The 16,485-nt window shown below is 61.8% G+C and overlaps 1 protein-coding gene across 2 annotated transcripts in view; it reads right to left on the reverse strand.

Moving 5' to 3' along the window:
- SHISAL1 (shisa like 1) overlaps nucleotides 1-16,485 on the reverse strand; it is a 41,387-nt gene that overhangs the window by 22,016 nt on the left and 2,886 nt on the right. Inside the window, exons 1-2 of one of the 2 annotated variants that reach the window (XM_040991545.1) lie at nucleotides 11,555-11,633; nucleotides 580-678 (exon numbers count right to left, since the gene is read on the reverse strand). In XM_040991545.1, the coding sequence (XP_040847479.1) occupies nucleotides 580-646 (67 nt within the window). In that variant the 5' untranslated portion in view covers nucleotides 647-678; nucleotides 11,555-11,633. Of the gene's footprint in view, nucleotides 1-579; nucleotides 679-11,554; nucleotides 11,634-16,485 lie in introns of those variants that run through there. The other variant, XM_040991537.1, reaches the window with a different exon arrangement.

The following is a 16,485-nucleotide window of genomic DNA, read 5'->3' on the forward strand; positions in this document are numbered from 1 at the left end:
AGGAGCTTGGAGGGTTGGCACATAAAGGCTGACTGTCCACCACGGGAAGTGAGGTGCCAGAGGCCACCCCCAGACAGGAAGAACCTTGCTGGCCGCTCTGAGTGACCAGACAAAACCGCCAGGCCCGACTGATGTTGTCACTGCCTGCAGGGGTGAGGAGGGACCAAGAGGCAGTGATGAACAAGATGGAGAGAGAGGGGGTGACATGGAGGCAGAGGGAGGGTACGGAACACCTGGCTGGGGGGCCAAGCTCCCCTTGCTGTCCAGGGTAATGGGGTGGAGGGGCACAGGGGTCTCCTCGGGGGGTTGGGAGCCAGCCTGGAGGGCTCACCCAATGCCCACCTCTGTATTTTGGAGCATCCTGGCCCCAGCCCCTCCTCCACTAGATGACAAGGCCTTAGGAGACAAGCAAGCAGGGCATCCCCTAGGCTCCTCGGGGCAAGAGAGCATGGTGGGGTACATAGCAGGTCCTCACTGCCCAGGGATGACGACACTGGCCGGCCCCTACAACCCTGGGTTGGATGTCTGCACCCATGCCCCCCAGGCTGCCCCTCCACACTGGGTTCTCTGAATGTTTACCTGTGGAAACCAGCAGTGAGAAGAGGACAGTGAGCACGTGGAGGGGCTGCTGGCCACAACTGGTCATCGTTTGGCTCGCATCGGTCCGTCCGGAGCCACCTGCAGGATGGGAGCAGGAGAGGCCGGCTGTGGGCTTCGTGGCGCCAGAGGGAGGTTCCGGCCGTGGAGTCCTCCCCCACCGCTCAGCTGTCACTTCCTTCTCTTTTCAAGGCAAAAGGAGACAGTTAAAGACAGACAGCTCAGGGGATGGAAACTGCCAGCAAGCAGATTCCAGGAGGCATAGAGCGTGGATGCCCGAATGCCCGCGTCTGCTGGGCTCCCAGCGGGACTCCCCGGCACAGGGCCCCCCGCTGTACCGCCAGCACAGACTTCCATTAACCCCTCTGTGAGCAGGCATGAGCACAGAGTGGCAGACTCCCTGGAGCACGAGACGGGGCTGCTTAGTGAGACAGCTGGCGGCAGCATGCACACGGCACACGGCCAGGGGGCACTGAGCCCATGGCGCTCAGGGAGTGCAGACAGGGGCCCTAGCCCACAGCTGCACCTCACCTTGGCAGCAGAAATATCCTCAAAGGGGCCCAAGTGTCCACCGAGGATGGACAGATGACCCAGACACGGCCACCCACCCACTGCCCCGATGCCAGGGTTGGCCCTGGCGACAAGATGAGCCCGCCGTGAGGGAAAGAGGCTGTGACTGCACCACCACCAGCAAGCCACGCGGCCGCACACACAAGACAGAGAGCGGGCAGGGTCGCCGGACAGCGGTCGGGGAAGAGCTGAGTTGGGTTTGGCAGGTAGGAGATGAGGTGACCTGGCAATGATGGTGACCTCCCAGCAGACACCTGAGCAGGACAGCAGGTGTCAGCTGTGTCCCTGGTGGGTGTGAAACAGGTGCAAAGGCCCTGGGGCAGCAACAGGAGGCCAGTGGGGGCGGGGCTCTCCCTGGCCCACATCCAGAAGAGCCTGCCAATGGCTTGGCTGCCCTCCAGCTCAGCACCTCAACTTTGAGGTTGGGGTGAGCAGTGGGGGAAAGTAGCTCCATGTTTGCCGGGTACCTGGATCCAGGCCAGATGAGGCTCCTGCCCTGGGGCACCTCAGAACACCACCTTACATGCAAATAGTGCAGGCAGGTCCTGCTGCCTCCGGGTGGCTTCCCTGTCCGCTATAACTGCTATCCTGCAGAAAGGGACCGTCCGACACACGTGTGAGCAAAGCCCACCCTAGCCTTGCCCACTTCAGTCCCAGGTCTGGCAGCCTTGTGGACTGCCAGGGTGGAACTCCAGGTTGTGGGAGTGGCTGGCATTGTGGAGCCTCAGCCAATGGACACAACCCCTGCCATGCTGGGGTGTGAAGGATGCAGTGCACCTGCCAAACTGGCAGCCAGAGAGACCCCAGTGCCTGCAGAGTGGGGCCAACTCCTTGCTTCCCCCGCAACCTGGTTCCAGTGCCCCCAAGCGCTTACGGTCTGGTCAGGGAGGGCACAGAAGACCCAGCTGGGACCCTCAGTGGTCTGCCTGGTGGTGGGCAGAGCCGAGGGTGCGGGACAGGCAGAGAGAGGCCACTATGACAACCCAGAGAAGTGACAAGCTTGGCACGAGGGGAGCCGCCAGCACACACAGCTCCCTGCTGGGCTTGCCAGCAGCAAGGTCACGCCCGTGGCGCCAGAAGGAAGCGTGTTTCCTGGGGAAATCTGCTTTGCCGGAGTGAGGAAAGTGGCCGCCGTGCGTGTCCAAAGCTGGAGCTCCAGGGCTCCCCGGCTGACGTCAACTTGCGGCCCTCTGGGGACAGCCCAGCCTGCTCCCACCTGCCCTGCCTCCCCGAAGGGCTGTAAGCTGCTTAATTGCTCTGTGCCAGGGCCTCCTCCTGGCCTCCCTCAGGGCCCTCCTGGGAGCCCGAGCAGAGATTAAAGCATTTGCCGGTGCTCGGAGAGGGATTTCGTTCCGGGGAGGCCAGTGCACCAGCCCTAGAAATCACGCCGTGTGGGCAGGGAGCCTGGGGGTCCCCATCCCACTGGTCCCTAGGGACCTGCTGCTGCTCCAACTTAGGCAAGCAGGGCCAGCTCAGAGGGCTGCTGGTTTGGTGAGTGAGTTACAGACCTCCACCTGTGCTGCCAGCACGGCCCTTCCCCCGCAGCTCCCACTCCCCAGGAACCAGGTGAACTGGCAGAAGCTGGGGGCCGCTGCTCACCGGGCTGGCTTTATTTGGAAGGCAGTTAGAGGAAGACCGAGGGGAGGGGAGGGGAGAAGGGAGAGATAGAGATCGTAAGATTATATCTCCCAGTTTACTCCTCAAGTGGTCACAACAGCTGGCCCTGGCACAGGCCAAAGCCAGGAGCCAGGAACTCTGTTCTGGTCTTCCATGCGATGGGCCCGCGTGCTGGGGCCATGCCCTGCTGCCTTCTCAGGTTCATGGGCAGGGAGCTAGAACATAAGTGGGACAGCTGGGACTAACTGGCACACATGTGGGACGCTGCTATTGCAAGTAGCTGCTTTACCTACTGTGCCACCACAGGCCCAGCCCCACAGCCTTCTCTATCGGGCCCTGCCCGTTGTGTTTGCTATGCCCGCTGGGTAGGCTGCCTCTACTCATAGCCCAGGCCTGGACCTGCAGATGCATCCCACTCCCGGCCCTGCAACCCCTATGGCTAATTCTGACCTATGTGTGCCTTGGGGGTCGGCTTGGGCTGCACTGTCCAGTTTTGACCTGAGACAGGTCCCTGGGGATCCCAGGCACAAGCTCTATTGTTCAGTAAACGTTTGGGGGCCTTGGGCACGAGGGTGGCAGCTCAGAGGCCAAAAGCGAAGAGCAAGTCCTTGTGGACGAGGACAGTCCATCCCGGTTCACTGGGATCAACACGCACACCCTCCCCACCTGCAGATGGCAAAGACAGATGCCAGCCCCGCCTGGCGCTGCTCAGGGCCTCCCGGCCCCCTGCCCTCTGGCACCTCCAGGGCCCCAGCAGTTGCCATCCATGCAGGATCCTCACGACATGGCCTCCAGGTGGCCAGCTTTGGAGTCACCGTTTCATTGCACAAGGCCAAAGGCATAAACCCGAGCCTGCCTGTGGGGGCCTGGACTCAAGGACTGCGAGCTCTGCTGAAGATGGCAGGCCACGGGGTCAGGTGCCACCCTGGGAGCTGCCGCAGGGGACGTGGCAGGGGTAGGGACAGAGCTTGTGCCTGGCTCCCCCAGCCCTGCTGAGCGCTGGCTCCGACTGAGGCTGGAGGCATGGTCCCAGGGGCACCTGGGGTGTCCCAAGGCAGCCCGGAGAGGCCCACCACCTCGGAGACCAACACCCAGAGAGGCCAAAGGACCACCCAGGGGTCCCCAAACTGACTCTACCACAAGCCACCAGTGACAGTCCTCCATCATATTTCTCTAACAACTGGTAAACCACCCCAAGCTGTGACTCTAGGACACTGAAGGAATGGGGCATCCACCCTCACCATGGCTGGCCAGGGGCTGGGATCACGCACCAGACCCCTGGCTCCACAGCCCTCGCTCGGCTCAGCCGGGCACTGCCACTCCGGGTTTGAGCATTATTGTTAAACACCAAATTTGGTGAGGCCGGGAAAAGAGTGAGCCGAGTATCTGAAGACAAACAGAGCCTGGGAGATGGACTGGACCCCCCAGGGAGTGGCGACATGGCCTGCTAGGCTGTCCTCTAGGGGAGCAAGGGGAGTGGGGGGCACCCTAGTGGCAGGGGTGGCCTGCAGCTCCTCCTCAGCCTGCCACCCTCTCCCCCTGGGCGTGGTCAAGTGCATCATCTATTACTGGCCATAGTCAAGGGCAGCCCGGCTTGGAGCTGCGGACACTCTGCCTGGCCGCGTCTTCTGTAAGCGCAGCTGTGTGCCGTGGGCTGAGTCAATGAGCTTCAGTCAGACTTGCTGAGCTTAGAATGGGGTCAAAAGCTTTATCTGGCTTGTAGGCAGCTGGGTGAGCGCCCCTGGCCACCGGCTGTGTCCACCTCAGCCCTGCCTGCCCAGCTGGGAGCTGGGTGCCTCGGAGTAGGCTTTCTGGCCCACCTCAGCCTCCCTGGGGGCCTAGTTACTCCCTCAGCCCCCCGCTCCAGGCCTCTGCACATCCTGCAGCTGGCAGCTGGGGGCTCAGCTGGGGTGTCCACCTCGCTGAGAGGCCTTCCTGCCCAGGTGGGTGCTGAACTCTGCCACCCACCCTCAGGTGGTCACAGTGCTTGTAGCCTGGGAGATGGGAAGCTGGTCGGCAGCCTGGCTAGTGAGAACCAGCTCATTGCCCCACCAGGCCATGGGAATAGAGACAGGTTATCTACCTGGCTTCCAGATATGGCCCCGCCATGCCACTGCCACAGCAGGTGGAGGCCTGACGCAGGGCAGGGACTGCCCTTTCCTGGGCAGCCCTTACCCACCCCACAAGTCCACATCAGCCCTACTTGTGTGGTCAGCTCAAGTAGCACCTCCTCCATGGGGGAGCCCCGTGACCCCCAGTGCACAGGGGGCAGGCAGCAGCTCTCTCCAAACATGCCTCCCCTTGAGTTCCACTGTGGCCCGAGCATAGAGCCCGACTCGGCGGGGCACGAAGAAGCTGCCCAGGCCAGCAGCCATGAGTCGGCAGGGCTAGTCTTTAGGTTACTAATGACAAAACAGAGGGAACGCTATTAGTATGAATTAGGATTTAAAGAGGACAGGGTTCTCTAGGGCTTGCCTAACAGGACCTGGGGCAGCAAGTGCCACACTGTGGGCAAGACCCACATCAAGGAGACAGAGGCCAGTGGTGTGTGTGCCCGGAGGCACACTCCTGTTGGCCATCCCTTCCTCTGCCCCCACGCCCCAGGCTGAGCTACGAGTCTCCCCACTAGTCACACGGAAAGTGGGAGTGTGAGTGAGAGCTTGAGCCTGGGCCTGCCACCGTGCCCTCCACATGGACGGACAGGCCCCCACGCAGCTGCCCCCAGCACACCTTGCCGTGTGTGAGTACACACGCACAGGCAGCACCCGCAGGGCTGAGCTCAGGACACAGGGACACGCACACGGTGCCCCGAGCTCAGGACACAGGGACACGCACACGCTGTAGATCTGGGGCAGTTTCTGATCCTGTGAACATTTGCTCTCGGGACAGCATCCACCACGGTTACGAAACGCTGAGAACAAGCTCCTCTCAGAGCCCGCGTCCTCACACTGACATCAAAGCTTGTCCTGTGACCCCTTCGCGCTGCGGGAGTGAGCCGTGGGAGGGAACTGGGGCACCTTCCTGGGCCATGTGGGCCAGGGCTGAGGCCGCCAGAGCGCATGCATGGAGGACGGACGGGGAACACCTGCACCTCATGGGGGACACGCCAGCAGCATGAGGGACAGGCCAGCACCTGGCACCCCAGCATGGTCACTGTGAACAGGAAGCCTTGGCAATGCACAGCCCTGGCCCAAGCAGGTGGAGAATCTCACAAATGGCTGAGCAAGCACAGAATCGATCACCTCCTTGTCTCAGCAGAAGCCAGTCCCAGCTCCGACAAAGGGTCCGGCCAGAGCCGCGGGGCACCAGGAAGCAGGCCGGGCCCAGCTCCGAACGGGGGCTCGAGGGTGAGGATGCAAGCTTTGCGTCTGCCCAGCCACTGATGGGGCCACTGGTGTCTCATCAGGGTCCAGCTGGGTGGCTTCACCTGGCAATGGAAACCCTGCCCTCCACCTGCTTGGGATGTCAAGGACAGAAAGGACCGGAAGCCCACAGGGTACCTGGTATACCCCGCACCTGCTCCGCAGACGGCTGTGCTCAGGGCTGATGGCTTGGGCACCAGAGAGGGTCCCGGGTGCCCCTTGGCAAGTAAACGTGTGTCGGAGCACCACACCTCCGCCAGGATCCCCGCGGCTCTCCCTCTTCCACTCAGGCCCTCGGTGAGCCCCGATCCCCTCGCTCTTGGCCTACGCATCAGCTGCTGCTTCGTTCGTTAAGCTCTCCGAGCCCTACACCCCCAGCCTGCACTCCCAGCCACGCCTGCACACAGTAGGTGCTGAATAACCGTTCACTGCTTGGGACTTGGTCAGGACCCACTGCACACACACAGCCAGGCAGCAGAAGCGGCCCTGGCCCCGGATGTTCACCCCCCGACAGTCACCACCACGGTGACCCTGGAGTGTCAGCCTCAGGTGGAGAACGGGCTGCTCCGACTTGGGGCTCTGGGGGGACAGCTCCAAGTTCTGGATCTGTATCCCAGCACCCCTCTGTCCCCAGCATGTGGATGGGGCTGTTGGGGCCAACAGGACAGGGAGGCCAGCTGTAGGAGGTGGGGCAGGAACGTTGTGACTGGGGAGACACCGGGATCCCACAGCTGCCTTTCCAGTCCCTCCCCCAGAGAAGGTTCTAGCTTAACCACTACGGGGCTCTTTTTCAGAGCCAGCTCCACCGCTCCCCGAGGTGTCTGCCAATGCTACTTCTTCCTCCCACACTGGACACAGCCCTGCTAGCCCATTTCACAGGTAGGTAATCTGAGGCCCAAGGACAGAAGGTTCTGCCCCCAGCCCTGGTGGGGCACACCAGGCTCTAGGCCAGCTGAGGGGGCTCCGTGGCAGCCAACCCAGGCCCCTGTTGCCCACCAACCTCGGCTGTCCCCTCTTCCAAAGGCTTCAGCTGCACCATGGAGACCAAACAGCCCCAGAAATCCCCAATAATAAACAGAAACAACCAGGGGGAGGTCAGGCCCAGGGTCAGGGACCTGGCCCACGGAGGGCTGGCCTGGGGATCTCGCCCACGTCCTCAGCCTCTCCCCGGCCTCCCTCAGTGTCGGGGAGCTGGCTCCCAGAGCCCCTTCCCCACTGAAGCCCTCAGCCTGAGTGGGAAGGGGTGCTGGCAGGGCCCGGGAGATGAGAGGGCATCGGTAGGTTCACGCCTCCACTCCAGGCTGAACTGTGGACTATGGACACTACAGCTGCCTTCCATGCCGGTTCCACCCCAGGGATGCCCCGCCTGCATGCTGGTGGCACAGCCGGCGTGGCCTGCACACACAGTGCTTCACTCCCATGGCAGACAGGGCCTACAGCTGACACAGCGCTTCTGCAGGGCGGGGCGCCCAGGCTTTGCTCCTGATGGGGTGAACACGCGCCGGCCTGCAGTGCCGGTCTGGAAACTTCCACAGCACTCTCCTCAACCAAGGAGGTGAGGGTGGAGCTCTGGGACTCGGACATCAGAACCGGCCCTTGCAGCACAACCCCTGCCCCCATGGCCGGCCTGCACGTGTCTCCAAGCGCTCAGCTTGGGCCCTCCGGACTGAGGAGGGCGGGGCAACTGTCTCGCAGGCCAAGACGAGAGAGGACAGCTCACCCCACGCCCCATGAGGGTCCCAGCAGACAGGTTGACACACTGGGGATGGCCCCCACGCAATCAGAGCTGGGGCCCACATTTCACCTGCTGCGGGCTGTAACGGACACAGTACCGGCCACCCCGTTGGGCAGATGGCACTCACTACCAGCCCCGTGCCAGCAGCCCGCGTCCGGTACAGGAGGGAACAGGCTACTCCAAGGCTTGTTCCCTGAGCCTTTCTCATTCCATGCCACACTGGCCTTGGCTGCCATCTCTGCTTCATGCCCACTCAGGTAATTTTGGCTGAGGCAGGGCCACTCACTCCAGCTTATTTCAGACCCAACAACCCCCAATGTGTGGATGCAGTGCCCTGGACTCCCTGCCCGTGGCCGCTGGGCCTCCAGCTCCCATGGGAGCACCTATGGCTGGCATCTCTGGCATGGCACCTTCTGGGTGGCCCAGGAGCCGGACCTTGCAGGAGGTGGCTCCTCCTGCTCCCGCCCACCCCTGGAATCCGGCCCGCCCCAGCCCTGCCTCAGAGAAGCCTCCTTTTTTGTCCCTTCAGCTCAGACCAGCCATGACGCACACGGGCAGCAGCAGCCCACGGCTCGGGACTTGGGGCTGGGAGGTTCACTCAGACCCCATGATTGGCATTCCTCCCCACACCGCAATTTACAGATAAGGAAACTGAGGCAGAGAGAACTTAAAGAACCTGTCCCCAGCTGCCCAGTCAGCTTGCGGGGAACTGGAACCGGGGGAGCCTGGGAGGACGAGGACAGAGAGGGGAGGGGTCTCCAGAGGCACTCACTGCGGTCAGGGCTCCCCGACAGAATGAACACGTGACAAGCAAACACAGCATCCCTCCACCTCTGATCTGAGACATTCCAGCAGCCAAGGACCAGCAGGGTACTGAACGCAGGGTGCCAACTCTGTTGCTGCCAGGCTGTGTGGCCCCACCTGAGCCCCGGGGCCTCTCGGAGAAGGTTCTGCCCTGGGTCACTGTTTCAAGCACACTTCCCAGGGCCAGGACATGGGCATCCGGGACACAGCCAGTGTGCACACCTGAGCTGCGCTTCCTGCAGGAGCCCCTTCCTTCCTGCTGCCAGGGGCTGGGGCCCATGTGCCTCCACCTCCTGCACAACAGCGGGTCCTCAGCCTGGGTATGCGGCACAGTGAGCACCCAGCTGGACCGAGTGCCAGGTACTAGAACACGGTGACACAGCTGTTTATGAGCGAGGACCCCAGGGCTGGCCCAAGGATGGAGAGACACGGCCTGGCCCGCCCTCAAGGCACCGTCCCCAACTTCCCAACTCTAGGGATGCCTGCTGGACTCGCGCAGTCCATGGGACCAGTCGGAAAACAGGAAGCCCTCACTGGCTCTAACTGGTTGGACTTGGTCAACTCCCCTGCCTCTGAGGGAAAGACAGCAGGAACAGGCAGTGCCATGCGCCAATAAAACTTTATTAGCACAATCAGGCAGTCCCAGCGTGCCAGCCTTGTCCTGTACAGTCCAGCAGGGTCAACATGTCTTGAGAGCCGGCCACCCATGTCTGCTGCAGCTCCTGTGTGGTCCCTGCAAATCTGAGAAGGCCAGGCCACCCCAGGAAGCCCGCAGGGCCCTGGGGCGGTGAGGGTGGGCCCAAGGGCGCCTGGGGGAGGGGTGCTGCCAAGCGACTGATGCTAACACGCTGATGCGGTGGTTAATTGGCAGCAGCTGCTGTTCCAACCAGAGACTTGTCAGCTGTGATTAAGCCGCACTGCCTTCAGGCCAATCAACTTCAAAATTATGCAAATAGAGCCGCAGCCCAGACCACAGGGACAGCGGTGCCCCCTCCCCCTTCCCCTCAGCCCCGCAGGACCCCCTGCATACTCACCCACAGGCGGACAGCATCCCCCACACACAACGGGTCAATGTGTCTCTTGCCCACACACCCCACGATTGGCACCAAAGCAACTGAGTTGGTAGTGACCCAGCGGCTACCCAGAGCCAGGCTGGACTCACATACTGCCGTCGGATGTGTCGGCTAGCCCAGCCATTAGCAGACCTCTCTTACCCATGGTGACAAAACAGACCCAGTCTTAGAGGACTCTAGTAGGGAGCCCTGGTCCGGGACCACACACCTGGAGCCCAGGCCAGGCTCAGCGCCTGGGTGAGAATCTGGCATCACAGCCAAGGGCTCTGAGCTGCAGCACCAGGAAGCGGAGGAGACCCAGCGACCTTGGGGAGACCCAGCGACCTTGGGGAGGCCCACTGTCCCCCAGACCTGGGTGGGGGTAACCTTAGCAGCCGGAGACCTACTCAGATGGTCTGCACTTGGGGAAACCTGTAGCTCCTGGATATGGGGGTCCACCAGAACTGCAGCTGCCCCAGGGCAGAGTACATACTCTGAGCCCCCAACCCAGCCACTGGCGAGGAGACCACTGCAGGGGTGTGGGCTGCGGGGCCAGCCTCTTTCTCACCGGTGTCTTCCACCTGCCAAACACAGCACCCGGCCAGGCCCACAAGAGCCCGTCTGCAGGCTTTTAAAACAATGAGCAACCTTTCTAATGGGGAGAAAAACGCTGAGTTCCACAGCCTGGCTTGACATCTGGGTAAACAGAACTACAGAGGTCTAATTAGTGCTCTGCTTCTGGGGACGGCCGGCTCCAACTTCTGGGGAGCAGAGAAGCAACATCAAAAGCGTGCACGAAACAGCTTCGTCGGCAGGAAAAGCCGGGACGGCCCACTCAGAGCGGGCTGGGTGCGGGGCCTGCAGCTCCAGCTCACAGTCCGTGGACAGTGTGGGCAGGGCCTGGGCCCCTGCACAGGAAACCAGGGGCAAGCCTGCCTAGACCCGGGTGTCCTCAGAGCCACCAGGCGTCGTGCTGGGCACACGGAGCAGTGATCCCAAGAGGGGCACAGTGGGCAGTGCGAACCTCGGACCGGGACAGAGGCCATTACTTTTGGGGTGTCAGACCTGGGACAGTACCCAGGACTCTGGCTGTCCAGCATGGGGCATGACCCTTCCCTCCTCCTGGATTCTGCTGGGAGGTTGTGCCCGGGACTGGAGCCCCTGGAGGCTGTGCACAGAACCAAGGCTCAGAGAGGTCGTGTGGGGAGGAGTCCAGGGCCACACAGCTGTTGGGAATTCCACCAAGCTGCCTTCTTGGCCTTGGGCCTTGGGGGAACAGGGGGCGGAGCTGGGAGCTGCCACTCTGAGACACCAGGCCACTTCTTGTCCCCTCAACTCCCTGGTGTCTCCAGAACTCCGTTTCCCACGGCACTGGCGGTCCCCTCTAGCGTCATCGGAGACTCCCCAAGGTCCCGCAGGGGTCACCTCGCTGGGGACAAGAGACCACATAGGAAGCTGGAGCTGCCGCTGCACGCAGGTCCTCCCCCTCGGCTCTGGCCTCACGCTGAACAGGCTTATTTTAAAACAATCAGCATTTGGCTCCAGTCGTGAAAGATGCCGTGTAGGAGTGGTGTTGGGAGGCGTGGGGCAGACTGTGCCCAGGAAAGAAAGGGGTCAGTGGCGTGGGAGGCCCCGAAATGTTTCAGCCCCAGAGATTGGGGCGGGGGGCGGGGAGCACACCGCGTCCAAAGCCACCTGCACCACCAGCGGATGGAGTGGCCACCGCAGGCTCTTCCTCCTCCGGTCCCTCCCTCCCTCCCCCCATTCTCGCTTCCCACCCACTCATCAGTCACTTGGGCAGGAGACTCAGCACGCACCTGCTGCATGCCAGTCAGTCCGACTCCAGGCCCGCCCTGCTCTGGGGACACCGCAGTGAGTGAACAGGCTAGCTTCACCCCTGGCCATCCCTGGCCAGGAGAGGAGCGGGAGGGAGGGGTGTTCTCTGTCCAGGAGGGTCCCTGCCCTCAGGGTGCCCGTCGGAGGCTGAGGGCCCTGCTGGGCACTGGCTGCCTCAGGCTGAAATCAGGGTGATGCCCCCTCTGAGCCCCGCCCCAGCTGCCCGGCCATGACTGGGGGGCGGGAGCAGGGACCGGGGGTGGGGGCAGTGAGGAGGCGAGGGCTTGGCCACAGCCTCGGACAGGCCACAAATGAACTCCGGTTCATCCTCTCCCGGGCTGTGCCGGAGGGAGAGAAAATAGCTTTCACACTATATTTTCTGATTTTTTTTTTCACTCCACTGCTTCTAAATCGATCCAGAACAGATTGTCCAATTGTTTGAATTTCAAGACAAGAAGTCTCCTAATCTTTCTCTCAGCCTGCCCAGAATTCTGCCAGGCCCCTGCCCTCCCCTGGCGACCTCAATGTCTCATGCTGGTCCCGCCTGTGTGGCCCAGGCTGCCCCACGGACCCACAGGTGTAGGCAAAGGGCTGGGGGCTTGTGCCCCAAGGCCTGTCCGCTGCTTTTCCAGAGGAACTGAGCTGGCCTGGCACCTTGGGGGCAGTAGAGCCCCCTGAGCCACAGGCATAGCCTGCTTCCTTCTGCCCATCAAGGACACAGGGGCCTGCCACAGCAGGTGTCATCTCAGGGCCTGGCCACAGCGCTGCCCTGGCCACCGTGGTGGCACATGGGACACCGTGGCTGGCCATGGACCCTGAAGAGCAGAGGCTCAAGCCTCGGCCTCTGTTCACTCTATTTACAGCATCCCAGGAAGGCCACACCAGGGCATGCCAACAGAGCGGCGCCCCCTGCCTCTAAGGTCCCTACACCCCTTTGCTCGTTTAACTGGTCAGCACAGGGGAACCACCTCCTCCGGGAAGGCCTCCTGGATGTCCAGCCCTTTCCATCAGGCAGATCTGCTTCTCGTCCTCTCCAACATCTGCACTTGAGCCTTCCCTCTGGGCAGGACCCAGAGAGCCAGGCCCAATAGGTGGCTGTGTCCACATCTCCGTGAAGGCTGGAGTCAACTGGGCAGGCAGCGGCAGCCATCTCGGGGGCTAGAGACCTTGAGGTGACATGTGCCCTGAGCAGATGGCCAGCTCCACCCACTGCTGCCCCCTTGGGGGTCCAGACCCTGCCTACCTCAACCTCCAGGCTCCCTATGACCCTGCTGCCCCCGGGATGGCCTGCTGGGAGCCCATTTTGTGGAAGAGAAAACTAGGGCAGATAGGAGCAATTTGGCTCAGCAGCAGGAGCAAACCTTCCACCCTCAGCCTCCCCCAGGAGAGAAGGCAGAAGCTGCCAGGCCCCTTGAATCCCTCAGTGCCACACGGCAGCCCCAGACCCCGCTTATAGAGGGCCCTGATGAGGACAGCCCAGGGCAGGGCAGGGCAGGGCAGAGCAGGAAGTCTCGCCATGACCTCAGGAGAGCTTCCTGTCGGCCGCAGGCCCATGCCTCCTGGAACCCCAGCAGGGCATAGACAGGCCCATGCTATGCCACCCCCTGCCCATGCTATGCCGTCCCCAGCACCTGCTAGACCAAGCCAGAGCAGGAATTCCGCCTCTGCTGCCTGTTCGCTGCAGTATGTGCCCACGACCACTCCAGCCCCACGTGAGGAGGCCACGACCAAGCTCGGCATCACCCCGGCTCCAGGGACACCAGGGAGCCTAGGCCCTGGTTCCACTGTGGGCATCCCAGTCAACATGCAGGCAGGGGTTCTCCGAGGTAAGGCTGGACCCCGAGTCCTTGGCTCCTTCTGAAAGGACCCAATGTCAGGCCCAGGCTGTTTCCCAGTGACACTCATTCATTCCATTCGCCGTCCATGCTAATGACATTCATTCATTCACTCGTCCCTCCATCCATGCACCCCTCCCTTTCTTCCTCCTCTCATTTGCGACAGATCCGTCCACAGTACACCCGTATGCGCCAGGTGCTGGGTGTAGAGCTAACCAAGAATCAGGCAGCCTCCACCCTCTGCGTGGCACTCAGAAAGGTGTGGCAGTGTGCCTGAAGCTGCCCGGGCAGTAGGTGTGCAGGCTGGCATCTGGTGTGCCGGTAGAGCTTGGGGGACACACAGTGGCATCAGTGCAGCTGCTGGGGCACTTGGCGGTGACAGTCCCTGCCTCGGGTCCTCACACGTCTACCCATCCCTGTCGTCAGCACCATCTCTTCCTAAAACAGCGACACTGGGGTGCCCAGTGATACATCGCTGGAGCTGGCTGCGGCTCAGCAGCAGAGCTGGATTGGCACCCAGATGCCAGAGCTGGCTCCTGCACCCCTGGCTCTGTGGTTGCCATGGCGCTGGCGCTCTCATGGTGTGATGCCTGCTGAGGAGACTCAGTCATTCCACACGTGCCCCCCAGGAGGCCCCTACCCTGGCGTCTGGGGTGAGCAGAGTCTGCTCCTGCCTGGGTTCTGGAAGGGGCCTGGGCACCCGCCAACCAGGGTGGTGCCAAGCGCGTCACATACTAAGCAAGCAGTTAAGGAAAACCGGCCACATTCGGTTCTCACGACAACCCACTTTGCAGGCAAGGAAACCAAGGCTCTGGAGTGTGTTACAGAATGTGTTCTAGGCTGGGGGTGGGGCCACACAGAGGGGAGAGGCTAGCACATTAGCTACACTGTCGACCTGCTCCCGGAAGCCGAAGCTGTGCAAACAAAGATGCGAGCACATCGCGGAGGGCGCATGCCGGCCGCTGCTGGACAGAGGGCTGGACACGGGCCAGGGCCTGCAGGGCGCCATGGTGATGCCGCCTGCCTGTCAGCGGGCAGAGGAGGCACCGCTGCCCCCGCCCCAGGTGTAGAGCCAGCAGCTACAGCACCTACGGCCAGTAGCACAGTGCTGCAGCTGAGGATGGGGGTGGGGTAGGGCCTGGGGGTCGCAGCAGCCCCACCTGCGGTTCTTTGTTTATTCTCTAGAATCGGCAAGGGATGGTCTTGCTTGCCTGCCCTCCCAGCCTCCCAGAGCATGCCTGACCCACAGCCCAGTCTGGCAGGGCCTCTGACCACCTTATCACCCATCTCAGGGGCTCAGCGATAACCAGAGAGGGCAGAAGGCAGGGACCTGCTGTGGGGAAGAAAAAATAACGGATACACCAGAGTTTTATAAAAGCACGTGTCAGGGGCCACTACCTTTGATGCTTGCATCCCATATGGGAGCTAATTTGAGTCCTGGCTGCTCCACTTCCAATCCAGCTCCCTGCTAAAGTGCTTGGGAAAGCAACAGAGGATGGTCCAAGTGCTTGAGTCCCTGCATCTGCATGGGAGACCTGGAAAAAGCTCCTGGCTTCCATCTGGTCCAGCCCTGACCACTGCAGCCATCTAGGGAGTGAGCCAGCAGGTGGAAGAGCTCCAAGTCTAAATTTCAAATAACTAAGTAAATCTCTTTTTTAAAAAAAGTTCAAAGCACCTGTCAAATCACGTTGAAACAAAGGAAGCTTAAGGTACAGAATCTGAAGATGCCCCAGGAATACCCTCTGCCTCCGCCTACTTAACACGCTCAGATCCTCAAGATCCCAGCAGGCACCTCTTCCAGGAAGCCCGCTGTGCCTCTCAATGCCCGACGCTCTTTTGCTCCCCTGCCCTGACTCTGCCCCTGTACTCAGGACCATAGGACACGGGACAGGGCAAGACAGGGCTCAAACCCAAGCTCGGTGCCCGGCTGGGCACCCGCCTGCAGAGGCACAGTCTGAAGGGAAGTGAAATGTGTTTTGCAAGGGGCCGTAAATCCTGCTGCCCGCACGCACACAGCTCTGCTGACACAGGCAAGCAGCCGGAGAGCTAGCAAATCATCGCGAGTCCCTAACACGCCCGGGGAGCCTCGCGGGAAACGTTCACTCTGGATTATGGAAGGATTTGCCTTTATTTTTAATTTGTGCCGATATCTCAGCAAACAGCACTTTATTTGGAGCCCCTCATGCGGCAAGGAACTGGAGTCTGGCGCGGGAGACAAACTTTGCCAGCCCGATGGCACGGCCGGCCCTCCCCACTCCACAGCGGCCAGTGGTCCCTGGGGTCTAGCTGGGCTGGAATAAGCAGCTTACACGGCCTGCAGCTGAAGAGCACGCTTTGTCTTATTTTTCAGGCAAGTGTGAGGTTTAAAAAATGTGCTTTCCCGTACACAGGGCTCTGCGGAGAACCACCAAGACTTCATTCAGTGTTAAATGGGTGTCAACTGGGAAACACACGCTTTATTTCTTCATTTCTCCACTACGGCGGCACCGCAGCCTGCAGGGGCTGCCAGAGGGGCTGCCCGGCCCTGGGGAGGGGGAACCCTCGGCTCATGCTGACGTAGGCAAGCCGGGAGGGCAGGCACCCACCAGACCAGCAGGGAACAGGTGCTGAGGCCAGCTGCACAGGGCGCACCTGGGGGCTGCTCGGCCTGCCTCCTGCCAGCCTCGCTGGGCCTCTGGGCGGTGTCTACCCAGTCTGGCCAATCCACACTGTGACCTGGAGCTTCTATGAGTCCCCTCCCACACCCTGCCCCCTGGCCTCAAGTCCCCCTCCTCACAGGAAGCAGATAAACCTCAACTCCCATCCAGCAGCGCCTCTGGGGGTTCCCTCCCATGTCCCTCACAGCACCCACCCCTTTCTGTCTGGAACTTTGGGTGGAACCTGGATCCTTCACCTCCAGTTGCTAAGAGAGAGAACCCACGGTTGGGGTGGTGGGGGTTGCAGAGAGCAGGCAATCCAGATGGCCAGAGCAGGGTGTCCCAGATGCTTGAGATGCAGCCCCTACCTGCTGCGCCAGGCCAGGGCACAGGCGGGGCTGGGGCACCACAGCCATTGCTGCAGGAGTCACTCACCCATCC

This window comes from Ochotona curzoniae, unplaced genomic scaffold, assembly GCF_017591425.1.
Source record: "Ochotona curzoniae isolate NIBS_2020 unplaced genomic scaffold, NIBS_Ocur_1.0 contig_1014, whole genome shotgun sequence".
In the NCBI taxonomy this organism is placed as follows: Eukaryota; Metazoa; Chordata; class Mammalia; order Lagomorpha; family Ochotonidae; genus Ochotona; species Ochotona curzoniae.